The sequence below is a fragment of the Branchiostoma belcheri genome, unplaced genomic scaffold (genome assembly GCF_001625305.1).
Source record: "Branchiostoma belcheri isolate BF01 breed outbred unplaced genomic scaffold, Haploidv18h27 scaffold5, whole genome shotgun sequence".
Lineage (NCBI taxonomy): Eukaryota > Metazoa > Chordata > Leptocardii > Amphioxiformes > Branchiostomatidae > Branchiostoma > Branchiostoma belcheri.
The window spans coordinates 7,163,876-7,191,786 of NW_017804131.1; the positions used below are offsets into that span (position 1 = coordinate 7,163,876).

Genomic DNA, 27,911 nt, shown 5'->3' on the forward strand with positions numbered 1-27,911 from the left:
CTTGTCAACAAGTTAACTCGCTTCATTGCTTTCGTCACCAGAGTTGACACGTGGAGTGACCATGATAAATTTGGAGTGAGATGTAAGCCAAGGTGCTGGTGAGAGGGAGTTTCAGTCAGCTGAACACCTCTAAAGTATAGTGGTGGGTGAAGAACCTTTCTTCTTTTAGAGGAAAAAGTCATCAGTTCTGTTTTGCCGGGATTGAATGTTACAAGCCACTGGTCTGACCAGTCTGACACTACACTGAGATCATGATTCAGTCTGTTCGCTGAGACAACGGGATCCATGATTATCTCTAACAGTGCGGTGTCATCAGCAAAAAGACGGGAATCTGTTCGTAGGTTGTCAACAAGGTCATTTATAAATACAAGAAAGAGCAATGGGCCGAGAAGTGACCCTTGTGGAACACCTGCATAAATTGATAGCCATTCAGAGCACATCCCGTTTATAACAACTCGCTGTTTACGATCGCTCAGGTAGGATTCAATCCATAATAAGAGAGACCCAGTAACTCCTAGTTGTCGCAACTTAAAGATTAATCCCCCATGCCAAACCTTATCAAAAGCTTTAGATATGTCAAGAAAAACTGCACGGGTTTCGAGGCCTTAGTCAAGTGCTTGATGAATTTTGTGGACTAAATAGGTCAATGAATTAACGGTGGAATCTCCCAAGGCGAACCCGGCATTACGGTCAGTGAGAAGCTTGTTCCTGTGGAAGTATGAGGACAGTTGATTATGGACTATTCTTTCAAAGACCTTTGACACACAACATAGGAGGGATATGGGTCTGTAGTTTTCCTTGATCTGCTTGTCTCCTTTCTTGTGCACGGGCACAACATTCGAACATTTCCAAATTTTTGGAGTCATATTTGAAGTGCTCATGACACCAAAATATGACTTTAGCTGATTGTAATTGACATAACTAGTATTACCTGGCTAACAGACACATTTATAACAAATATGCACGGTTCTCCTGTTACATTCGAAATTCTAATGCCCCGCCTTGGGAAAGTCAGCACAAGCCAGTCCTGAGAGACGCTTTGCATCTCTACCCTTTTAATTTGTATTTCTGTATTTTTTCCTGAGCTGCTGTCACCCAGCGATGTGAGCTCAGGAAAAAGCACATAAATGCAAAAATAAAACATAGAGATGCAAATAGAGATGCCCAAGGAGGGCGATTGGGAACCTTGCTGGAGAGTCTCCAAAAATTGACCTTTTCTCAGTCATCATGATTGAAACCAACTTCACGTGACTTTATTACCTTCGCCAAGAAGGTTATGTTTTCAGTAGCGTTTGTCTGTGTGTGTGTGTGTGTGTTTGTGTGTGGTTTAGCAAGATAACTCAAGAAGCAGTGGGTCGATTGGAATGAAACTTGATAGGTGGGTACCGGTAGGTCTTTATGAGACCTAGAAATGATTAGATTTTGGGCCCCCTGGCGGCTTTCCTAGGTACTGCAGCTGAACTTCCGATTTTGGTATCTCATGTTCTGGACATGTTAGGGTCACGAATTTTGGTTGGTAGATAGCTCTTGGGGTAGGGAAGAAGTGACATGAGTTTGGGTCCCCTAGCACCTTGTTCTGGAACTGCAGGAGTATTTGTTGAAAAAAAATTGAAGGAGGATAACTCAAGAACCGGTTGACGTATTGTCGTGATTTTTGGTATGTAGGTAGTTGAAGTGATGCTTGACATAATCAGATGGCAATTGTGCAAATCAGGAGCTAATTTGCATAATTAATGAGGAAATTCTATAAATATGCTTTGTTCGATAATAGAACTATGAAACACTTGTGACATCTACTTGAGAACTAGGAAAACATCTGAGGATATAGATTATGTAAATGAGGACCTAATTTGCACAATTAATGGCAAATTCCATAGTTGTAACTGCTGCACCCCGAATTTCATACTTGCCACATTTGGAAGTTAAGTGAAGGTGAACATAAATAAACATAATTTATTCAAATCATGACCACATTTGCATAATTTATGAGGAAGTGCTATGATAGCCCTTTTGTTATGATAAGGCTGTCATTGGATGGAGAATATGATCAACTGATATAATCCATGCAAATGAGGCCCTTATTTACAAAATCAATGATTAAAATAAAGAGAAACTGAACACAGAAAACAAGAACTTCTTAATATGTTTACATTGACGAAAAGAGCACACGCAAAACGACACATTTTCATGCAGGTGAAAAACACATTGACAATACGTTTTTGAAACTGAAGTCATCAGAACACATTCCAGAGGTATTCACTGTAAAATAATCGTAACGAATTGATTGACACGAATTCAAGTAATGAGTTCATCTCTTAGTACAATTTATTCACACATCTTTAATCATATTCTTAGTATTATATACAATATTTTCATCACGTGACTACCTTAGCTATTGCTGCTCTTTCCTTAAGGTTACCATTGTAAGATTCATACTTGTGGTCTCATAACCTTGAATGTTAAAAATCTTAGGCCACAGCAAGTAAATTTTAGGGATGACATCCCCATTTTAGCCTGATTTTGAATATAAAGAAAACTAGACAAATTTCTTTTCCCTCTGGTGATGCCTTGATTGTAGCTATTTCCAGATAGGGAAGTACATGATTGTATGGTGTTTGGGTGAAACAGTGGGGTTGAAGATTCGAGGACGAATCTTAAAAAAAAGGGACCCGGCCGATGGGTTTAGACCTTTTAGCCGAGTGGTTAGAGCATCAGCATGTGGCCTGGTGGGTCATGGGTTCGAGCCTGGAACCAGGAGTTTCTTTGTGTTTCTACTGCTCGCCTCCTGTTTCTTACAGGACTGAGCTGTGGGTATGTGTATCTGTTTTCCCACTCTACAGAGTAGGTTGACAACATGTGGGTGAAAGACTGACAGGCAGAATGATGGGCCGAAAAATCAGACTCTGGAAACAGAGTGAACATGAAGGTATCAGAATCAGATCATGGGAGCCAGATCTAGATGGAAATAGAGGTCGACTTGGGGGAATTCAGGATGCCGAATATTGCACGCTTCCAAGAAGTCTGAAATCTCTGATTTCTTGTTGCAGACGTGACACTAGTTAGCCTGGGTACCATCTGGACTATGATTTTTTCGAGCATTGTGGAGGAAAATCCGGATGGTACCCAGGCTAGACATTAGTATGGTAGCCTTCGGTGTACTTAAAAAAGTGACACTAGTGTGGTAGCCTTGAGTGTAGTTGGTAAATGAAACTAGGCTACCATACTAGTGCCACTTTCTGTACTTCTTGAATACTTGTTGGCTTATGCTGATATAGATTATTAGAACATAGCACAGTTTGCCTAATCCTTTTTGTAACTTAAGAGTGCATTTAGCCCCACTGGGGCATGAATATGCAGTAAACTTCATTGTCATCCTCATTAAACCGTTATATTTGGATACTTTTGCCATTTGGACGGCCTTACTGTTTTTTCCCACACTCTTACATTTAGAGTCAGTAGAGGAACTTCCATCCATAAAAATACTTGCTGTGGCCTTACATACATACATGTACAAATGTACGTACCTCAGAAAAACAGAACATACCTTCATGCAAATATAATCACTTCAATAAAATCGCACATTTTCAATGAGAAAAATGTGAAAACCTGTTACCTACTAAATCTTCTTTCTTCAAACTACATGGGTGTGAAAAGGAGTAAATTTTTATTATACACAGGTAGTTAAAATATCAAGCAATCTGCATGCTTTGCTAATCCAAATTCCTTCACACTATAGTATAATTTCCTCACTGTTATAGTATAATTAACAAAATTGCATGTTTCAGTTAGTTGTTACCACTCATAAATTTCTTATCTCGTATTGGATAGTCAACTTTGAAGTGTTTGTCCAACAACCGCAATATTTACCTCCCTATTACATATTATGTCTGAGCTTTGATTGCTTACACAACTTGTTCATATCTGAGCAAGAATATCTATATACAGATACATATCTCTGTTATATTATATATTTCCTTACATGCACAATATTGAAATCTTTTCTCAAAACAACTCTTTGCACAATGGAAATGGAAAACAATCAAATATTAGAAAGTGATGATAAAAGGAAAAAATAACACATAATAGATTTGAAATCTACAAAGTTGAAACGTTTCCTTAACTTTTAGGCAACATAATCTTATAAGCTTATCAAATAAAAGCAATAGTTGATTGCTATCTTCAACTTTCACGAATAAAAAGATATTGCATACAAACATATGTGCCAATTAAAACTTACCATAAATTTATAGTATAAATACAACATTGTGATACTATTAAAAGGATAATTAGACTTGCTGATATCTAATCAAGTAATCTTTATAGAAAGTGCATCAAAACTTCAATATTGATGTCAATAAGTTATAGCAAATGTTTACAACATTTTAATATAGAATCTTTTCATATCATATCTGCAAATAATCATCATAACTTACATGGGTTTGGTCTTCTGAGCACATTTAAACATCCATTGCCCAATTATACAGTCTACATTTTTCATCATTCACTTGTCAAATTTTAACACAAACTTTTGTCCAATAAGTCTTGTATTATCACTCTTCTTTGTGTAGTTTTTTTCCTTAAAAGTTTCAGAATAGCTCGAAGCAAAAATTCAGCTTAATTCAAGGCATGAACATAATAAAGTTAAATTAACATGAAATTCTCAGAGTAACTTTCTTTAGTTCACAAATTTATCACTCATCAATTATCATTAAGTTTATTGATAAAAAGATGCTTTCAAACACACTGAAATTCAATAACTTACTGCATGTTGTGTAATATACACACTGTGATAATCTTCATACATTTGATATTTTTCATGAGCTGATATTTTCTGATTAACAGTACCAGCATGCAGGGTGCACATTTAACTTGTACAGTCACAAGTCTGGTCAATGTTCCGTATATATGACAATATACAGTAATCCTAAAATTCAACTCACATTTGTTATCGATATACCAACATTGAACATTACATCCAAATAATTGATGCCAGGCGGCATTATAAAACAAAGTGTTCACATTTGTATCATTTAGATACTTTTTCATTTAGATTCATAATTTTCTCTTCTCTTTGATAGTTGTTATATTGTTAATTTATCTAGTACGCCTAGTCTCTCTAAATCTACTTTTAACATGTACCAAAAGATTGCAGTTCACGATTTAGGCTGGTTCTTTCAACAGTTCATGATTCTGCATGACATCCAATATATGCACTTATTCAGACTGACATGACAATGCCACAATCTCCCAGAGAATGGTGCATTTTTAGTGATAATTTGAAATGGAAGCTGCTCCAGGATTTCCCAGTAATATGTCCACTTAATACAGAAATTCCAAAACTGTTTCTAACCAGTTGTCTGAGAATGAAACAACCTACTTTGTCTTCGCTTAATATGTCTTTTGATTGACTGTTACCATGCATTCTCTTTTTTAATACACATCTTGCTACTTCTAACCTTGTTTTGATGTTTGATCAACTGTGGTTTGAGGAATCTTCGTATTTTGGAGCAGCCATGTATTGAAAAGCAAAATGGTGGAAAGTTTCTAGTGTGCTGAACAGAAATTATGACAGTGTGGGACACATGTAGAAGTTTAGAGGCTGTTCAACAAAATCTATGTCTGATGGCAAGCATTCAAAGTGTGAATGAATCCACAGCAGATCCACAATTAAAGATAAAATGTAACAATTGAATTGATAAAGTTATTATAATAAGAAACACTGAATGTTTGCGAGACAAATAATCAAGATGCGAGACATAAAGGGCTGACATACATGTAGCAATAGATTTACAGAACACATGTCCATGGTATCTAGTCTGACTTAATGAGCAGCCTTGCAAATTGTTTGTTAGATTAGTACACTGTTCTAGTTCTAGTTCAACAGACAGATAGACAGAGAAGTAAGTTTACACGTTGGTTGGTTGGTTGGTTGGTTACACATCTGCAGTAGGTACAGAGAGGTAAACATTGCCGGCATCCATGCGGGTGGCGCCCTTCCGGCCTTGGGTTGTGACGGCAAACTCGTCGTCCCCTCCCTCGTCCTCTTCGCCAACTCCCGCAAGGCCGCCCGCCTGAGGGACGAAAAAAAGCGAATCTCGTCAGATCTTCACACTGGAAAATTTTTCCCTGATACACGCTTCATCTAACGTCATGCATTATGACTCCTGGAACTGATGGCAGCTTTCTTTAACGTCCAATGGTAGTACACTGAGGTGAGTTTAAGTGTACATTAAGGTGAGTATACAATAGCCTTGTGTCTCTATACTAGTATAAATAGGTGTGAGGAAAATCTGTTAGCTGTAAGTTAAACAACAAGAGTGCAGAAGGGGTGAGAAGTTGTATAGTGATGGTTAGGCCAAGCAATGCTGATTTTATGGATAACACCTGCACACAATATGACTGGAAGTTTCCCAAACATGAAGAAACGTTGCTTGTATCAACCATGGAGCAACCATACCAAGCTAGAAAACTATTGTTGACAAAATATCAGAGAATAAGTTGTAGTCGTACTGAAACTGTTGAGAAAAAGGTACCAAAAGCAATTTTAGACATCCATGAGGCAAAAATGTGATGTTGCTGATGGAAAATGGTTGTTTCGTGTTGTAAGCTGGTTCTAGCTATTTATTGGTAGTAAAAAAAGATAATGGTAGCTAATTTTGGGCAATCTAAAAATTTAATGCTTCAAGTATGAAATAATGACAAAATGAGCTAAAAAATGGCAGCAAATGTCAGTATCTAACAGATTTTCTCATCCAAATACTTTGTTTTGCTGCCCTGCATTGGATGCCTTTAAAACATTAAGTAAAAAAATTATTAATCTCTAGCACTCTGGCTTCATGTTTGGGTTCCTCATATGATGCCATCCATAAGATCAGACTTGTGTGGTCTTAGGAAATAGACAGAACAGTACCTGAGGTCTACTGTGACCCTGACGCTAACTAAACGTGACACAGACATTGAATTAAAAGAATTTTAAGTTAGTGACCTGGTATGTCTCAAGGACAGAGCAAGTCTATCGATTAAGCAGTGATAGTTTTCTAAAGAATAATACAACAAGCAACACTATATATAATAAATCCAGAAAAAACACTTTAAATTTGGAAAACAGCAAATTTAAACGCACAATATTTCTGAATATGATAGAGCAGATCACATCAATTATGTACATTATAACATTATTGACAGTCTCAAGAAACTTGTTCAGTTCTGAGCAAGGTGTGCAAGTCCCATTGCGTTGCTTTGTATACCCTAAGTCAAAAAAGCACAAAGCTAACTTAAGACTGAACACCTTATGTTTGTTGTGTGTTGTGCAGAGGTAAGCATTGCTGTGCTTGTCGATTCAAACCTTTGTCAAATCATTTCTGCGACCAGAATTCACAAAAATACACCAGGTCCTAGTACATATTTCTCATACTTTGACTTATGAATATACTATGACAATGAAGAAATAATAATACATGCATATACATGATATTGATTGCAATAAATGACTTTCAAATACTGCATCAAAAGAATGACAGGCAAAGCTGATAAAAGTACTAACTACTAATAATGTACTAACTACAGGACTATTTATCAAATGTACAGTCGTTCAAAACATGTTACCATGATCCGTAAATACATGTGTGTAATTTCATCAGGTGGGTAAACGAATGAATAGCAAAGTTCTTTGATCACAACCATTTATTTTTTACATCTAGCGTCAGTGCACAGTAAACCAGTCAGAATTGCCCTGATGAAGATGACAGACGGTCATCGAAACGTCGGCTCGTAAAAATGAATGGTTGTGATCAAAGAACTTTGCTATTCATGTTACCATGATCATTGATCAGAAGAAAGTGTGAATAGAAAGTCACCATAAAGGCAAGATCTAATCCTAATGAGGAATCACTTCAAAATTCATGTTGAGTATCAAGTGATGTCCTAGCAAAGAATTCGGTGAGGTACATGCACTGGATCTTGATATCTAAAACCTGGTGTGAAATGCATCCTCATACTATAGTGTTTAAAATGATGTATTTCTCAAGCAAACTTAAAGAATACATAGTTATACAGAATATATACGGGTATGGCAAAGTGAATATTGCTCTTTAGGGGGGAGAAAATGCTTTAAAAGTTAAGTCATCTTAAGGGGCTATACTAAATGTTTAAACCATATAAGTCACCAGGATAGACATAAGTGGTTATAAGAAACAAAGTAAGCTTGGGAACAGTGGGCATTAGTCTAGGAATGAATCAAAGTATGCATATCTTGAATGTGCATTTAACCACTGTCTTGATAAGTTCAGTAATAAAATGGAGATATATCATATGCAAATGGAGGGACATGTGACTGTAAAACTGGATCAGCCACGAAAAATGAGACAGCAAACTAGATCTGAGACAGTCACTTGGTTAGAAATATGTGACAGGGCATTGAAGTAAGGATTAGGTAGTATATGTCATTACATGATTATCATAATTTATAATAATGGTGATGAAGCCAACCCATCCAGTAACATGGGAGTAAACGAGCACATCGCTAGAACATTAACGTACTGCGCCTGCGCGAAACCCCAATTTTTCGTGGTACCTTTTCTGACACAATATTATACCTTTTCTGACACAATATTTGGAAACTAGAGAGTGTTGACCTTATATACTCCAATATGACCTTATATGGGACGTTCTGCGGAGTGCTATCCACACTACATTACGGGTTTCGTGCAGGTGCAGTACATTCTGCCGACGTGCTGAGTAAACGTGCTTTAGATTACGTGCAGGTCAGCTTAACTGCAATGGAGAAGGTTAGCTTGGGGGAACCCCTGCTATAACAGCTATTCCACATAGAGGACCAGGGACAAACTGGAAAATGTATACATGACTGGTTATATTAACTTTAAAATTTAGAAACCAGATGGCTTGCAAGACCGGAAGGAAAGAACAAAGAAAAGTTATTAGATTTCTTAAAGTTGAGGTAGTGTGGGGGAGGTAGGACCTAAGAAAGGTTCATGTTCAAATGACTTTCCACTTTGCCCCTCGGCCACTAGAACTCTAAATGGAATAGCCTTTTAGCAAGAGTACAGGGGCAAGGGTATTACACCAAATGTGTTAGCTACATTGTATAGTTGTGAAGGCGAGTGAAAAGAGCAGCTGATAAAAAGGGAAGGACTCTGGGATCTACTGGAGTCCATATCTTGGGTTCATCAGTGGCCTACCATAGCTTGTTTCTCCTCCTTCATGGCCTCCTGTTCCGGCAAGGATGTTTTAAGACAAGGGTTTTAAGACAAACATGTTTAATGTTTAGAACTAGAACAAAAGATCAAACTGAGTGTTATGTTTATCAACTTAATGTTTAGGTACTTACATGTAGCTGAACTTAAGATAATACTACTTGTCATATTAATGTATAGTTTAAATTGCCCTGAAACTTATTAATAATTTGCATGAAAGTTCATCTGAGTTCAACTTGGTAAATTACATCTCCAACTCAAAATTTGACTCACTGGAATTTTGGACTGAATCACTCAGTCTTCCTCAGCTATCTGACCCAAATGCTGTGGACACGTGATTTTTCCCACGTGCGACGTCAGCAAAGGGTCAAAGGTTGTCTGAAGTGGATATCGCCCCCTGATATTGATTTAGAGGCATAAAAGAGGCCATATACATCAGGGCACTTCAACCATCGCTCAACCGGGACGATATCGACTTCAGACAACCTTTGACCCTTTGCTGACGTCACACGTGGGAAAAATCACGTGTTCACAGCATTTGAGTCAGATAGCTGAGGAAGACTGAGTGATTCAGCGCAAAATTCCGGTGAGTCAAATTTTGAGTTAGAGAACAGTTTAAATTTTTTCATATTATTAATAATTTGTCAAAGTTATAACAGAATTAATACTTTCTTCCAAATAGAGGACAGAAATGTGCCCCTGTCAAGACATTGGACTTTCCAGATTTAGGTATTAATGTGTCAAACTGAAACTTGACTAGCTTCGTGTTAACCTTGCAAGCATAAAAAACCAATGGCTTACACTGAAATTATTTGGTCTTTGTCCCAATAGTTTCCTACTAATAAAGAAAAATAAAACAAGTAAAATCAAGATATTCAAACAAAAATGATATTGAGTGTCTGAGAGCCACACATTTGAATGTGTGTGACTGTATTCACCTACTTGTTTGTGACTGTTCAAATCACCTCATAGAATTGTAAGTTATATTGTTAGCATCAAGAATTACCTTTAGTAGTCATAACCATGTACATGTAACTTTGCCGTTGTACCAGTTACAATGGACCTATACCATTATTACGTCACAGTTTGTTTACCTGTTCTAAAGAACATTCTAGAACGGTCAGTTAAAGAATAAAGATCATTTCAAAGTTTTCAAAGTAAGGTACTGGTATGTCTGATTTTTGCTGCGTCTAGTTGTGTCGACACAGCATTACATGCCGCAAGGGTGATTTAGTTGTGACATTAGACGAAAGTAGTACTGTATTAAAAGCCTTATATTAGGCTAACGCTACACAAACACACACCGCGCTACGCACCACTGTACAATATAAACATCGATTGACCGGCATGCATTGCGGTAAACAAACTGTGACGTAATAATGGTATAGGTCCATTGTTGTGCAATAGAGTCCTTCTCTATGAAAGTTCTTCTGAGTCAAGTAAGTTTCTTGAATTCTATCATATTTTCCAATTAATGGCATGATTGTCATGACACACCAGGGTCAATTTCAAGCTTACACAAATGGAAAAAAAACTTATCAATGTACGATGTATCATTTCAACATACATATATGTATATAAGACCTTACGCCAAAAAGCAGTTACTCAAGCAATTGGATATGATTTTGGAAACGGTCAGATGTTTCAGCTAGTATCCACTAGCTTTCATCAGTGACTGAGAGACCAGAGGAGAAATGCAGGTATGTGGTGGACACTATTACTAGCTGACACGTCTGACCGTTTCCAAAATCATGTCCAGTTGCTTGAGTAACTGCTTTTTGGCATATCGTATTACCTGGATGTCTAACCTTCATTGACGTATATAAGACTTGTGAAGCTGTGTAACTCACCATGATGTGCTCTTGATCTTGTAAGGCCTGCTTGGCCAGGTAGCGCTCCCGTTTGATCTTGATCTCTAAACTCTCTGGGATGTCGGGCACCATTATGTCAATCAGCCGTGAGATGAAGAAAACAACATGCTGCAAAAAAACAACAACAGTAAAATCTATCAACAACTAGAGAAGTAACATTTGCTAAGCAAATGCATAATGTTTTACCTTTGGACATGGTCTGCCATGTTAATTTTTACTCACACACATTCACATACATGCACTACTAGTATGTGGTGACAGTAGCAGAGCAGACCATTATGTAACGTTGTGTAACCCAACACCAGTCACCATGGTAACAGACGTCAACAAATCACTTCATTGGTCAGGTCAGAGGTCACTGTTTGGAGGAGAAGAGGAAGAAACTGAGCAAAAACAATATGTTTTCCTTCGGTAAACATAATCAATTTTGAAAGTTAAATTTAAGGTAGTCAGGCTGTAGGGGCAATAGTTTGGTAATCCACTGTTTTACCAGTACTTTATATATTATATATACATGTAGGGCACGGTATTGGAAGGCAGTCTGAGCTGGTCTTTTTCCACTGCCTTTTAGGCCATGTTGATTTGATTATATGGATGACATCCGCGCGCATGAATTTTCGGCCGTTTCCAAAAAAAAAGAAGTTTTCAACCATACTGTAAATTGTACAAAACAGTTGCAAAATGAGCAAAAATATACCATAAGTTACAAAAAAAAAGTAATAAAAACTATACCAATGTCGTAGAATGTCAAAATCAAACGAAAAAAGACGAAATTGTAAAGAAATGAACTTGAAGACTAGATTATTCGCCAAACCATATTCTGTGCCATTTGCTCAACCCTCATGACCACGTAGATTTCATAATGAAAAGAACTTTTTTTTTTGCAAAACTTTTTTTTTATTTGCACGCGCACATCAGTTTTGGGGCTCCCGGAGGATGTCATCCATATAATCAAATCAACATGGCCTTACCTGCTGAACAGAAGTCAGGCACACATTTTACACCTGGGTTGAGTGAGGAAAGTGCCTTTCCCAAGGATACAACATATAGCCTGGTCTGGATGCCAGGGATCGAACCAGCAACTTCTCAATCTCATGTTCACATCAGTCTACCCACTTGGCCACTCTGCAGCGAGTTAAACGTGCCATCAAGAGCAGAACTGCAGAGTTCAAGCGTCATGGGAAATCTGATCGTTGGAAGAGTCTCAGAAACCGAGCCCAGACCATCATAAGGCAGGCAAAGTTCTGGTACTACCGGAACTTTATCCAGTACCTCAAGCTGGAGAACCCACGCAAATGGTGGAGTTTTGTCAACTGAGAACTTGGCAGATCTCAAGAGAGATCTAACCGCACCACCATTGAGAATGTGCCAGACCGGGATGTTGCTGACGTTCTGAACCAGCACTTCTCTGAGGCGTGGTGTCCTGGCCATGCTCTGTACCTGTTTCCTCTCCAACGTCCCACCGAAGCTGTGGACCTCTGTTCGATCGGGGAAGTCAAAGCCCTACTCAAGGACATAAACCCTAACAAGGCTAGTGGTCCGGATGATCTTCCTACCTGGACACTTAAGGAGTACGCAGAGGACTTTGCTCCCGTCATCACTCACTTCTTCAATGCTTCCTATGGAGGGGGTACGGTACCGAGTGTTTGGAAGGCAGCAAACGTAGTCCCCATTCCAAAGTCAAAGGGAGCAACCAAACCCAGCGACATGAGACCTGTGTCTCTCCTCCCTGTCCTAGCCAAGTTGTTGGAAAGGTGCATACTGAAGAGACTCCTCCCGTCTATCACACCTGTCAAAACCAACCAGTATGCCTACCTCAAGGGCTCGTCCACCGTCATCGCCGTCATCAGGATGATCCATACATGGTTGAGCGCTCTCGACTCCAGGGATCAAACCTGTGTTCAGACCCTTTTGCTGACATGAGCAAAGCGTTTGATAGGGTGAGCCACGCAATACTACTACAGTGGGTGAACGACGTTGTGCCAAGTCCACGGATGGTAGCGTGGTTGCAAAACTACCTACAGGGTCGCACTCAGCGAGTGGCTGCCAACGGCGAGTTCAGTGGCTGGCGGCAGCTTACGTCAGGGGTACCGCAAGGTGGAGTGTTATCGCCTTATCTGTTCCTTCTGTTCATGAGCTCACGCGAAGTGGTCCATAGCGACACTTTAGACGTGGGCTACGCAGACGACGTGAGTTTGTCCAGATCAGTCTCCCTGAAGAATGCTGGCACGGACACTACTATGACAGAGGAAGCGTCGCAGCTTGACACCTGGGCGGACCGCAACGAGATGCTCCTGAACGGCAAGAAAAGCCAAGCGATGCTGATCTGCTTTAGCAGAAACATACCAGCTCTACCACCTCTGTCTCTCGGTGGCGAACCTGTTCCAGTCACTAACGTGGCCAAGGGGCTTGGCTTCATCTTTGACGACAAGCTCTCCTGGCGTGAACATGTGAAGTCTACGGTGTCTAAGGCCTCGAGCAGGCTTCACTACCTCCGTCTGCTAACAAAACAGGGCATGAGCGTGGAAGATCTCATCCAGGTGTACCTGAGTCTCATCCGCCCTGTTCTGGAGTACGGACATGTCCTGTTGGTGGGTTGCAGTGAGGACCTGGCAGCTAGCATGGAGAGAGTTCAAAGGCGCGCCCTCCGGATTATCTCACGCGGCGGCAGGCGTTCCGTTCCGGACCTGCCTTCCCTGAAGGAAAGGAGAGAAGCCGCTGCAGTGACCCTCTTCAAGGCCATGCTAAGACCGGATCATCCACTGCATGACCTGGCTCCTGTCCAAAGACACTCAGCCACAGGCAGATCCCTGAGGAACAGCCACGACTTCACGATCCCTCACGCAAGAACCAAGCGTCTGCAGCAGTCCTTCCTGCATTGCGCGATCAGACTGTACAACGACTCACTGCAGACATCGGCATGAACTGTGTATATATTGTAAATAATTCTTGTATGTGTCTTTGTATATGTTTTTAAGTAGATGTGTTGTGTGAAATTTTTTTTTTAATGAGGGCAATGTGAAAATTTGTACCCAATTCAGAGGGGGTGCTTTTTGCACTCCCCTCTGCTGATGTACATTTTTTGAGTGGAGAATAATAAAGATTCAAGATTCATTAGTGAAGTCAGAGGATTAAACAAGTATCCAATTTTGCTGCACCTTGGGCTTAGCCTGTCATTTTACCTGAGTCCCCAATCAAAGTCAGGAACCCATTTTACACCTGGGCGAATCTTGTCTTTTTCTTTTTACACATATTACATAGAAAGTATAATATTTTTTTTTAAATGACTGGCATTACATAAAAAGTACTGTACTTCACTTACTTCAAATAAGATGACAAAACCAAGTCGTATAGCCAGCAGTCTCCAGTAGAACAAACTAAAACTGCCGTCTTTGTCTCGGAACTCCTTGTACCTGAAAATAATTTAATAAATGGTTTATTGGTCAAACATTATCTGTGCACAGCCTTTTATTGCGCTGAATTGATGCAGGGTTTACAACCACATAATTTACAAATGAATCATATAACATATTTGCTCTTTGAGTTCATTTATACCTGTTTTCAAAAGAGGGAGAAAATATGTAACTACATAACCAATGATAGCCTTTTATTACGTTTTTCTGTATCCGTCCATCAGATTCTGTATAAAATTACTTAATATATATATAATTATAGAACTGATGTAGTGTAGCACAATTACTACAGATATAGAGTAGCAATTTTGTGGAGTTGTAGTGTTTATATGATTGTCTTATGTAAAACTACATTCACTGCACTCATGGGCAAAAATAAACATCAGTGTTCAGGGCTCGAAATTCATTTTTGGGAATAGGTGCACTGGTGCACACAAATTTTTTGGGGTGCACCATACACAACAAAACCTAATTACAGATCTTACTGGGAGCTAATTTCAAAATCTAAACAAGTACTACAACAAAGATTTTATTATTTTTCTGACACTAAGATGCCAATAATATCCTGTATACTATTATAGATTTGATATGTACAAAACTACCTACAAAAATATTTGGGAGTGCACCCACACAAAAGAATTGGGTGCACAGCTCCAATTTTGGGTGCACCAACGTGCACATGCACCCAGTACTTCGAGCCTTGGTGTCCTTGTCATTGTTGTTACTGACCTACACTCCTGAGACATGGCGCCGGGTGGAGAGTACGCTAGCGTGAAGTTGACATATCCATCCAGGTTCCAGTTCTTCTCATACTTGTACAGCAGGCGGGGCAGAAACTCAGACGTTACTGCGATAATGAAAGCCTGGAAAGGAAAAAAAAGGTAGATTCAGTTAACTCTGAAACAACAGATTTTCACAAGAAATACACGTACATGCATAGAGAATGCATTTCTGGCTCATTTTTCTTTTAACTGCACATGCGTTGTGTCAAAGTTGAAGAACCCTGATGAGAGATCATCCCAAGCACGTGCTTCCATCCCAAATACAATCCTCAAGTACGTTGGTGAAGGTTAGACATCCAGGTAATAAGGTACGCCAAAAAAACAGATACTCAAGCAACTGGATCCAAAATCATAATCCAGTTGCTTGAGTACCTGTAACTGTTTTTTTGGTGTAAAATCCTCAAGCTTTGACTACAAACAATATTTCACCGCCATCTTTAGGCATAGTGATACATCTACATGTAGCTCTGTGCTTGGAAGTGGTCATTTGGCAACACTGTAAAAAAAAATCAAACTCCAAATTTCTTGGTTAACGGATTCGCCCGCTTCGTTTTTTTCTGATTTGCAAATAAAAATAAAAATTCAGAATCAACTGCAAAATGCTCATATTTTGCTCTGAACAGTTGAAAACAGTCCTTTTCATCCTATAGCTAGTTGTTACAGTTATTCCATCTTTCAATGCAATGATATCATTAAAAGTAAAAAATTCATTGTTTAAATTTTGGACCAGCCTGGTGTGTTGACTTCATGGCTCCTATCGTACCATTTTGGGCCATAATAGGATGCCTAGGCCTATATTTTTTTTTTTTTCGCCCGCCCGCTCCATTATTTTTCTAGAAAAATCCGTTAACCAAGAAATTAAATTGGTGTGGACTAACATTAAACCAGGAGACAAACTTACATTGCTGATGACAGCGAGCTGAACCAGAGCGTCTAGAATGTTAAACCACACGCCGATGTCCTGGGCTCTCTCCGACACCGAGCGACGCACCTCACAAACGAACTTGTGCGCGTCCAAACGGATCTCCACCCAGTTGTTCAGAAGGGCAAACAGCGGAGCCAGGGGAAACGCAGCCACGAAAATGGTGATGAAACCAAACTGGATTACTGTGGGGGGGAAAAACAACAACCAATGTCAGGCAGAGTACACAACATGTATGTAGTGTCAGTACATAGCTCAAAATACTGGATGCATGTGGAGCTGTGCAAGTATATTATGGTTGTATTTCTGATGTCTACCTGCACCTAACCTGCACTTATACAGGTCCATGTACTGGGTATATGCAGGTTAGTACAGGTAAAAGTGGAGCTGTGCAGGCATTTCTGATGTCTACCTGTACCTAACCTGCACTGGTCCATGTACTCGGTATATGCAGGTTAGTGCAGGTAAAATTGGAGCTGTGCAGGTATTTCTGATGTCTACCTGCACCTAACCTGCAAAGGTCCATGTACTGGGTATATGCAGGTTAGTGCAGGTAAAACTGGAGCTGTGCAGGTGTTTCTGATGTCTACCTGTACCTAACCTGCACTGGTCCATGTACTGGGTATATGCAGGTTAGTGTGGGTAAAATTTGAGCCGTGGAGGTGTTTCTTACATGTCTACCTGCACCTTGATAACCTGCACTGGCCCATGCATGGACTGGGTTTATAATTATATACAAATGTAGGTTTATGTGGATTTTTATTTGCTGCATTCACTGTTACCAACTATGAAGTATAAAAGAAATAATGGCAATGGTTTCTGAACTATTTTAGTATGATCCATACTTCTCAAGGTCTGAGTGGTACAAGTAAAATTTGTCTGGTGTAGGTAATCTTCACCAGTGCACGTATAAAATTGAATCAGATTATTACATTTATCATGAAATTTCTACTTAGGCCACAGCAAGTAAATTTTATGGATGACATCCTCCGCAGACTCCAAATCTAATGCGAGAGGGCAAAAAAAAACAAGGCGGACAAAAAAAAACAAGGTTCTTACATTTTAAAATTTTGACTCAATCATTGTACAAATGGTTTTGATTCACAGGGAAAATCACATATACACAGCCAGTATCACATATTACTGCATGAAAGTAAGAAACAAAACATTAAATCATTAAAACATTTTCTTGTCTCCTCCCTTTAAAGTTATCTGCCATCCACCTTCCGGTATGGCAACAGACATCTTGGCCCATTTTCGGCATGTTGACCATTGTCATAAGGCAACAAAATTTTTTTTTTTTTCCAAAATCAGGCGAAAATTAATGCGCGCCCTAATGTCATCCATAAAATTTACTTGCTGTGGCCTTACCCATCTCCAGGTATTCCTCAAACAGTCCCTCATTTTCGATGAGCTGATAGTCCTCCTCCCATCTGGCTGGTTCCGAGGACTTCTCCATCCCCTTTGCCACCTCACGCCGCTGCAAATAGTTCTTGATCTTACTGTGGACAACATATGATGATAAATCTTTAATTGTATGTTCATGCCCATGGGGCTAAATGCATACATCAGAGTGTGATGTTACATGTACATCATACTGAGTAACATGATACATAGGATACAAGGATAACAGAATAACGTAAAAGTCTTAACTACTAAGAGAATAAACTAATCTAGGCCTTGAAGATTTCTTCTCTATTTTTAAAGCAATTGGAGATAAATTCACAATCATTTTTCTATTGTATGGTCATTACTGGTGGACATGAGATGACTGAATTAAACCAAACGTCACCAACATCTCTATACCTAGTTATGCCACCATTATCTCATATGGACCAGGATTTATACATGTAGGCATGATATACAGTGTCACATTTTCTGAGTCAACTTGGACAGAGTTGACTCCAAGTTTACTCAGGACACATTTTCCCTGAGTGTGCAAACAGAACTAAGTGCTACTTTAGAATCTAATTATTTCAAGGTCTCATCAAGACCTACCAACCTACCAAGTTTTGTGACAATCCATACACAGTTTCTTGAGTTACTCTGCCAAACCACATACATACACACACACATGTATATATACACAAATGCTAAGCAAAAACATAATATATAATATTAACCTTCTTGGCAAAGGTAACCATGACTTGGCTGTACTTACGGTACTATGATCTCCTGTGCATTGTTGATGACCTGTTTACCAATCATGATGACGGCTAGCTGTTGGGCAAGCTCCACCAGACAGCCGCCCTGTCCGCACTGTGGCACAAAAAAAACTCTGATTGGATCTTTACTATTCTATACTGGAAGCATATGCACCTTAGTGCAGGTAAAATTGGGGCTCATACAACTATATTGTGATGGAGTCCCCAAGATAGGGTTACCGGTAATTGTTCCCAAATTAGGCCACACTGCCTTAATTTTATGGATGACATCCGAGCGCGCATTGATTTTTGCCTGTCGCCCTACAAAAAAAAAAAAGATCACGCCCATTGAGGCTCTGGCCTGGCTCTAGGCCTGGGTAGTCCATGGTAACTACCGACAATACGGAGCCAAGCACCCAGGCTATCGAATTCGGAGCTCCACGACTTCAGAACTCAACTTACATACGTATGGTACATACGTACGTAAATTCCTCAAAAAGCTAGCATGTGTCGGCTTGTCGTATATGGCGCTAAATGCTGCTGCGAATTCACAATACCAGCTTTGCATTCCTGTGGTTTAATCAAGACCTTTATGACATGTTTAATTGTTCTAGAACAATAGATGACGTCATGAAGTCGGTCAACAAAGGTCAAAACGAACTATGTAACAGGCCAGGGCGATCTGAACGCCATGTAACTGACCTGAGGGCACTATGCACTGGAAAGGTATATAAGTTAGAACTTCATGCACTTGTGTCATTAGCCTCTGTACACTTGAAGAAGCCACACAGGCGAAACCGGTCGTGTGACAGGCTGAATAAAAGTTCTAAACGGGAACTATGCGGCTCCAGATGTCTTACTGAGGGACGACTGCGTGTGCAAGACGTCGGTAGCTTGAGGAATGAATCCCCTCTACTATATACTGCATTCCTGTGGTTTAGTAGCATTTTTATTTTTGGCAGGAATTTTTTTATTCGCCCGCGCGCACTAGTTTGGGGGTCTTCAGAGGATGTCATCCAGAAAATTAAATCGGTATGGCCTTATAGGCATCCCAGAAAGGGAAGTCAAACCAATTCATAGTATGCATGTCAGATAGGAGAGGAGACATAAAGATGATCAAGAGCTAGCAGAGTGACAAGTGTCCTGTTCCTTTGTTCTGTAGTTGTGTAGTACTAGAGAGAACATTAAAATTGAGTTCTGTTCAACATGCACGTCTCATCTTGTGACATGTATTATATTTCAAAAGAAAAACAAGAGTAACACAAGCATGGAAACCTACCGCTTCGTTGCGGAGACCAAAGAACCTATTATAATGGCCCGGGTATCCAACAAATCTGTTTGGAGGGAAACAAATATAATTGTGACAGTCATACACCAAATGCATTTTCATAGTCATCATATGGACAACCATATGACATAAAAAGATGCCAAAGGGCTAGCCTCCATAGCATGCCAAAAACTGGGGGTTTGGGGGGTCTTCATGTTCTTTGGGAGCTTTTATGTGCTTTTTTCTGATTGCATGTAGACAACATAGCCGGCCTGGTTGAACTGGGCTAATCAGAAAACAGCCGAAGACCACCAAACCCCCAGTTCTATAAGCCTACTACGGAAGCTGATAAATACAAATATTAGGATATCTTCATCATCAGTGCTTATAAACTTATATGATGATATGTATATTTTCCTCAAATATACAGGAAAAACCTCAAAATTTATCATGTTCATACTCCTTTCCAGAACTATGGACAGTGTGTTACAGAAGACTCTACACAAGGAAACAGAGCACACGATACTGACCGTCCCTTGAAGAATGCGATGTAGAAGATGGATGAATAAAAGTTGACGAATTGGAAGATGAAGACTTTGAATGTGTAGCTGTCTTCATGTTCAGTTTGAGTTCTGTGCATTTCTGAAAAATAGATGTTTCACATTTAGCCATTTGTTTGATATCTTAAACTTTTTTTGGTGCTATTTTACCAAAAAACAGATATTCATCTGATATGTTCGCACATTATACTGTGTGAGGGAACTTCAGCACTATGGAAAGGAGATATGTGAGTTTCTAACATACCCAAATTATACTGTGTGAAGGCACTTCAGCACCATGAAAAGCAGATATGTTACAGTTTCTAACATAACCAAATTAAACTGTGTGTAGGCACTTCAGCACCATGAAAAGCAGATATGTTACAGTTTCTAACATACCCAAATTATACTGTGTAAAGGCACTTCAGCACCATGAAAAGCAGATATGTTACAGTTTCTAACATATGCAAATTATACTGTGTGAAGGCACTTTAGCACCATGAAAAGCAGATATGTTACAGTTTCTAACATACACAAATTATACTGTGTGAAGGCACTTCAGCACCATGAAAAGCAGACATGTCACAGTTTCTAACCTACCCAAATTAAACTGTGTGAAGGCACTTCAGCACCATGAAAAGCAGATATGTCAGTTTGTAATATACCCAAATTATACTGTGTGAAGGCACTTCAGCACCATGAAAAGCAGATATGTTACAGTTTCTAACATATGCAAATTATACTGTGTGAAGGCACTTTAGCACCATGAAAAGCAGATATGTTACAGTTTCTAACATACCCAAATTATACTGTGTGAAGGCACTTCAGCACCATGAAAAGCAGATATGTCAAAGTTTTTAAATTAGTCTATGTACATCATATTGTGAAGGCATTTCATTACCTTGGGAAGGTGCTGATATGTCACAGTTTCTACCATGTACATTATACTGTTTCTGCAACCAGTGTTTGGTGAAAATCTACCTTGTACAAGAGGAGAAAACGTAGTAAATTCAACAACAAGTTGAGTACTTACCCCACTCAGTGAGCTTCTCTGCAATCTTTTGGTACACCTGAAAGTTGTGATGTCGGAGTTACTATCCAATAACATTATTTTTTTTACAAGCAGAAAGGTAACATTTGCAAAGCAAATGCATAATGTTTACCTTCGCATATTGTCTGCTCTGTTAATTCTTATTCAAACAGATTCATATATATGGTCAGACAGGAGTCTAAATCCCTCCTGTTATAAAATTGCAACATGATGTAACCCAACACTAGTTACATTGTACTATGGTGACAGACGTCTGGTTCAGGTCATTGACCTTATTTGTTTTGTAAACATAATAGCCGGCTTACATGAAATTTCAAGCCATGATAGAATTTTTTGTAAACATTGAGGAAAATGATTTGTTTTACATTAGAAATGTCTCTATCATAACGGTGCTGGCAAAATGAATGTTACTTTTGAATATTTGTAATGAACCTGCAATTCAGCTAAGAGGCTGTGAGATATTATTATTTTGAATAAACCATTCATTCATTCATTCATTCTTACAATGCCTGATGCCATGATGAGGATCAGGTTGACGCAGGCTCCGCTCATGTTGGCGATGTTGGAGGCCTGAGCGCGGAACATGACGGACTGGAACAGGGGGATGCTGATCAGCACACGGTACATGATCACACCCAGCACGAAGATCAGAACCATCACCATCTGAAACATGAAAGTTCATCTGTGTTGGTAGTGATCATACATGTGTAGTAAAACCTTGAACTTTATTCCAACACACAATTTACACCTAATAATAATAATAATAGAATGAGATAAAATTTTCTGCGACCACTGTCACCTTTTTCAAGATAATCATAAAACATCATCAATTTTTCGACCCTAAAAATCATTATTTTGTACATGTAAATGAGAATGAGCCAACAGTGCTTCCTGTGTTTCAGGTGATCTCATGTGAATAAGGTCACGTTTTTGTAACTGTAACTCTATTATGTTTTATGAGCAGCGGATTCACATAAGCACAACAAGTGCTTCCTACATGTATCTAATGCTCAAAAATCCATGTGAATAAAATAAAATAAACTGAAACTTTCACGAGTTAATGTTGTGAAGTGATTGGTCATTAATTATCTTGATGAAGGCGACAGTGGTCGCTGAAATTTTATCTCTCTGTAAATTGTGTGTTGGAATAAAGTTCAACGTTTTACTATGATTACAACAGTGTTAGAAATACCTGCCTGCAGTCTGCATTTTGCAGAGAAATTTTCAATAGAGCAGAGGAAAAATTAAGCAACCTGCAATTTTGCAGACTGGACAACATTCAGGTTAAGAGTTGACAGACAAGACAGTGTCAGGTTGATTGTACCAGGGAAATTTCTTACAAAGAACAGTGGACCAGGGTTAACGCTCTAAGTTTACTGCTAGGTATTATGGCATTTTTGCATGTGTTTTACCATAAAGATGATGATGACTGCTCCAGCCATCATTCTTTTGAAGCGATCCTCGTCTGGAAAGTGCGGTTCCTTGATGCCTGTTACAGGGTTCTTCTCCATAGATGGTGCCATGGCAGCAAACTGGGGCCGGGGGCGCTCCTGAGGAACAAGAAATCTGATGTAAATTTTTTTATATTCTGTTTTCTTTAACCAGGGTGACCCTCTCAGTGGCTACACACTGCTTTACAGCGGGCCCTGGACACATAGTACATACAACACACATATGATACAAGGAAAACTGTGAAATATTTTCCAGTGATTTTATTTTCCCGGTTTTGGCAATAAGCTAAATGTTTCAGCTGAAAAGCTGCATTAAGTCACTGTCAATTTAAAATTACTAGTTAGCACTCAGCCACTGTCACTAGGGCACAGTATTAGAAGGCCTCTCCTCCAGGCTTCCACCTCCTTTAACCTATCCAACTGAAGTCAGGTACCCGTGTTACAACTAGGTGGAGTAAGGAAGTCATGTTTTTAAAAGTGCCTTTCCCAAAGACACAATGTCCAGCCAAGAATGCCAGGGTTCAAACCTGCCACCCCTCAATCTCGTGTTCTCTACCTACATGTACATATATGTACTTGTCCATTTGATGCCCCATACATGTATGACACCGACCCGACTCGCGGGAGGGCCGGGACAAAGGGCGATGAGGAATACCCCGTGTTGTATTTTATTTATGTCATACCCACCCAAGAAAACACGCCTTTCAATGCAAGATGAGCCAAAAGTTGGTGCCACTAAACCCTAAAATGCAACAACATCTATTCCAACGTCCAGATTCTGTATTCGAATTTTCGGAAGGGGCACAAGCGGGTAGGGCGAAACACGTTCGAATCGTTTTATGGAAGCCATGAAAGAGTTTGATAACGGGTTCCGGACCTGGCCGTACCGTATAGTACGGCCCAGTCTGGAACCCGTTATTGAACGTTATCGCGGCCCAGGTATGATATAATACAGTGACTACATTGTATGTACATGATTGACAAGTTGTAAGAAACATTTGTACCTCTTCTTCTTCAAAGTCCATGACATCCCAGTGGTGGGCAAGGCTGGCGTTCTTCCTCTTCCAGTACTCCAGGAAGGTGACGGCTGGAACAGTTGGAAGGGATAATCAGTACTCCATGGACAACATTACACTAACCCCAATTACTCATACTCATAGGTCCTTGTAAGCCCCTCTTGCATGTGTATAAAGTACAAGTTTACATGAAAGTTCATCTGAGTTGGTAAATTACATTATGAAATCCTGTTATCCAAACTGTTGTCCAACTCAAAATTTGACTCACCGGAATTGTTGACTGACTCACTCAGTCTTCCTCAGCTATCTGACCCAAATGCTGTAGATGCTGTGATTTTTCCCACGTGTGACGTCAGCAAAGGGTGTCTGAAGTCGATAAGCCATTGCTCAACTGGGACGGGGGGCGATATCGACTTCAGACAACCTTTGACCCTTTGCTGACGTCACACGTGGGAAAAATCATGTGTCCACAGCATTTGGGTCAGATAGCTGAGGAAGACTGAGTGATTCAGTCGAAAATTTCTGGTGAGTCAAATTTTGAGTTGGAGAACAGTTTAAATTTTTCATAAAGTACAAGTTTGTTGTAACAGTTGTACTGGCATGAACGTACTGCACCTGTGCAAAACCACCATTTTTGTTGGATGTTTCGTCAACATTGGATCAGAAGTTGGTCAGTTGCACATGTTTTTCGACACAACATTTTGGAAATTACAGATCCCTAAATATGAGAATACCACTTTAAACCATATTTTCTGGAGACAAGTTTCTTTCCAGATTTTTGCACAGGCACAGTACTTTCTATTAGAAGTGCTAGGTATACCCTATATATATATAGGTCTGCTGCTGAACATGAACAGTACATGTAAGTGTCCACACAGTTAACAGATTAACTGTTTTTAAATGATAAATAATACACTGAACTGTTATTACATACATGTATATCTAGTACACATATCAAATGGATGGATGCTTAAACTTCAGGATAGATAAAGCCTATCATTTTTTTTTTCAAAAAAGTCCCAAAAATGTTTTTCTATGCTGAGGGAACAACATCTGGTACACTACGTTTAGCTGAATCAGTGGTAGAGCCAAAAATGTCTATAAAACGTCTAACGGACATTAGACATGATTCAGACATTGCTGAACAAAGGCCAGTCGGGAGAACATTAAGTAGACATAGTTACTGAAAAATGACATCGAAATAACCCAAGGTGGACATTTTATATCCATAATCTCTTCACACGTCAGGTAGGGACACCCCTAGGAGACAGTCCTTTCTTTAGCACAATGCAAACTTATAAAGATATTAGCATCTGTCCATTAATTAATGGTGCCCTGTCCTATAAATTGTCTTGGCTTTGTGCAGTGCTTTTCATATGCATGCCAGTTTTCACACATTTTTCTAAAGACATTCTGACAGACACCTCATGAACAATGGGAAACACAACAAGCAAGTCCTCCCCAAAAAGACCTTGTAAAGACCTGGGGAAGACATTCTTACAAATGTTTAAAAAATGTGTGGAACTTTTGAGAATGTTAAATGTCCATTAGACGTTTTATAGACATTTTTGGCTCTACCAGTAGTAGAACTGTTGATACTGGAATAATAAAATTGACTTTCAAAACAGCATAATCACAGTCTGCATGAAAGTTGCAGTGTGAAGGAATGTTAGGCCGCCACACTCACCCCAGAAAGACATGAAAATGGCAAAGAAGACAGTCCCAGGATGGTCAAAGAGATAGGCAATCTGACGTGGGGAAGAGAGGTAAGTGGTAAGATGAGCATGTGTGAAGTTGTCCAATGTAACAGCATGTCTTGATAAGGCCACACTGATTCAATTTTATGGATGATCCATGTACCCATTGAATTTAAACTGTTCTACAAAAACGCTTCACCCTATGCTCCTCTGTAGTCCATGGTAGCGAGTGACAATAGGCAGCCGGCAGTAACTACGGAGGATGGCACCCAGGCTCCATGGAACTCAAGAACTCAGTACAGTGCCTAAAAATGCCAGCATGTGCCAACTTGTCGTAAAAGTCGCTATGTACTACCGCAAACTCACAATATCAGCTTTATACTCCTGTGGTTTAGAGCACTTTTTAGGCTGGAATTTTTTTATTCACCCATGCTCACTACTTACATGTATACAGGGTCTTCAGAGGATGTCATCCATAAAATTATGTCAGTGTGGCCTAATGTGGTGTTTGAATGTGTGGTATGGGCCTGAAATACTTACCTGCAACCTGCAATTTGCTGAATCAAAAATTTAGGATTGCAGGTAAAAATATGAATGTTCTAGCAACTTTGTAGGCCACAATTTACATTCAATGTACATTATGTATTACTACATGTAAGTAGCAACAAACTTAGGCCTCCCTTGTTCGTAGTGTACAACTCTATGAGATTCCAGAATAATACAGAAAATTTGAAGAAACAATTTCTACCGCACAATTAAAACAGAGATGTTTACATCTACATTGTATGTATTAATGATTAACTTATATTCATCTCAACTGTTATCATTTGTGCAAAGGTGTACTATGTCTACCTCTAACCACTAGTCAGAACAGAATAAGGTTAGAACATTATAATATATTAATTGTATTGCCTTGTACTCAATGAAAGTTTTGTTTGAATTGAAATAGTTATTGGAGAAAAATAAACTGAATGCTGAAGGATGATGTATGAAGTAAAAAATAGAAAGATATTTTTCAGAATGATAAAAACTAAATTGAATACAGCAATGATTATGATACAATGATATTTCATGGCCAGAGCAGCTTTGTTGTTTTAGCTATTGTTTTCTTTTGCTCACAGCAATATGCACTTAACTTAATAGCAGGGCTAGAAGTGTGGATTTTAGTGCACTTACAGTCTCAAATGACATCTGGAAGTCCAACTCTTATATAAGGCCACACCAATGTAATTTCTTGGTTGACGGATTCGCCTGCTTCATTTTTTTCTTATTTGCAAATAAAAATAAAAATTCAGAATCAACTGCAAAATGCTCATATTTTGCGCTGAACAGTTGAAAACAGTCTTTTTCGTCCTGGTTGTTACAGTTATTCCATCTTTCAATGCAGTGGTATCATTAAAAGTTCAAAATTCATTGTTTAAATTTTGAACCAGCCTGGTGTGTTGACTTCATGGCCCCTATTGTACCATTTTGGGCCATGATAGGATGCCTAGGCCTGTTTTTATTTTTTTAATTTCTTTTTTTACCTGCCCGCTCCATTATTTTACTAGAAAAATCTGTTAACCAAGAAATTAAATTGGTGTGACCTAATATAATAAATTATATAACTTTAAATAATTTGGTTTTCTCTCACACTATTTACTGCAGCACTCGGACCTTGAAATGCTAAAGAAAATTCCAAAGCACACCAAACAAAAGCTGAAGGAAACTTAACTTACCCCACAAAGACATAAAGGCACTGAAAAAGACTGTGCCCTCATTGTCAAACAGGTATGATATCTATAATGGAAAAGAAATGCAAAGCAAGCTGTCACAAAAAGGTACCAAAATTTATATTTGATGTCTCTTGTCCAGAATAGTCTGTGATTATCAGAAATCAAAAAAGTCCTAAATGTAACGTTATTGATATTTGATATAATTCTACTAAAAATATTACATTGTCCATACCTCTGATAACAAATAAATATTTGAAAGACATTTTGATTTTGAAATCATTCTTTGTTAGCTTGGTTAAGGAAAGGTCATAAAAGTCAATATATAATATGTAGTATACACTGTACTTGCAAGGCCAGCAATAATAAATTAATATATTATGCACTTTGTATAAAGATTCACTACATGTATGCAAACTAAGATGCTAATAAAGTTACATCTCATGCAAAGTTACAATGCAATAAACTTCAATCCTACACATTTTACTATGTCACACAAGCAAACATTAGCTGTGAAAAAAGATCCATTTCTTTTTGAAGGATTAACAATATAATATCATATGGCAAATAATACAGGGGATGACAGTGAGCAATATACTTTTCAAGTCTAGGTTAGGCCATGTTAATTTGATTATATGGATGCCCTAAAACTGATGCGCGCGTGCGAATAAAAAAAAAGTTTTGAAAAAAAAAAAAAGTTCTTTTCATTATGAAATCTACGTGGTCATGATGGTTGAGCAAATGGCACAGAATATGGTTTGGCGAATAATCTAGTCTTCAAGTTCATTTCTTTACAATTTCGTCTTTTTCGTTTGTATTTTGGTCTATTCTACG

General features: G+C 38.9%; 1 protein-coding gene across 4 annotated transcripts in view; it reads right to left on the reverse strand.

The window, feature by feature from the left end:
• Nucleotides 1–5,500: 5,500 nt before the first annotated feature.
• LOC109480012 (anoctamin-7-like) overlaps nt 5,501–27,911 on the reverse strand; it is a 45,165-nt gene continuing 22,754 nt past the window's right edge. For 2 of the 4 annotated variants that reach the window (XM_019782140.1, XM_019782142.1), the window contains exons 12-25: nt 25,356–25,416; nt 23,657–23,739; nt 22,614–22,751; nt 21,706–21,864; nt 21,184–21,220; nt 20,142–20,253; nt 19,624–19,678; nt 18,362–18,459; nt 17,572–17,702; nt 16,180–16,385; nt 15,226–15,359; nt 14,406–14,496; nt 11,063–11,191; nt 5,501–6,071 (exon numbers count right to left, since the gene is read on the reverse strand). In XM_019782140.1, coding sequence (XP_019637699.1) covers nt 5,934–6,071; nt 11,063–11,191; nt 14,406–14,496; nt 15,226–15,359; nt 16,180–16,385; nt 17,572–17,702; nt 18,362–18,459; nt 19,624–19,678; nt 20,142–20,253; nt 21,184–21,220; nt 21,706–21,864; nt 22,614–22,751; nt 23,657–23,739; nt 25,356–25,416 — 1,572 coding nt within the window. In that variant the 3' untranslated portion in view covers nt 5,501–5,933. Of the gene's footprint in view, nt 6,072–11,062; nt 11,192–14,405; nt 14,497–15,225; nt 15,360–16,179; nt 16,386–17,571; nt 17,703–18,361; nt 18,460–19,623; nt 19,679–20,141; nt 20,254–21,183; nt 21,221–21,705; nt 21,865–22,613; nt 22,752–23,656; nt 23,740–25,355; nt 25,417–27,083; nt 27,145–27,911 lie in introns of all 4 variants that reach the window. The other 2 variants (XM_019782139.1, XM_019782141.1) reach the window with 1 other exon arrangement.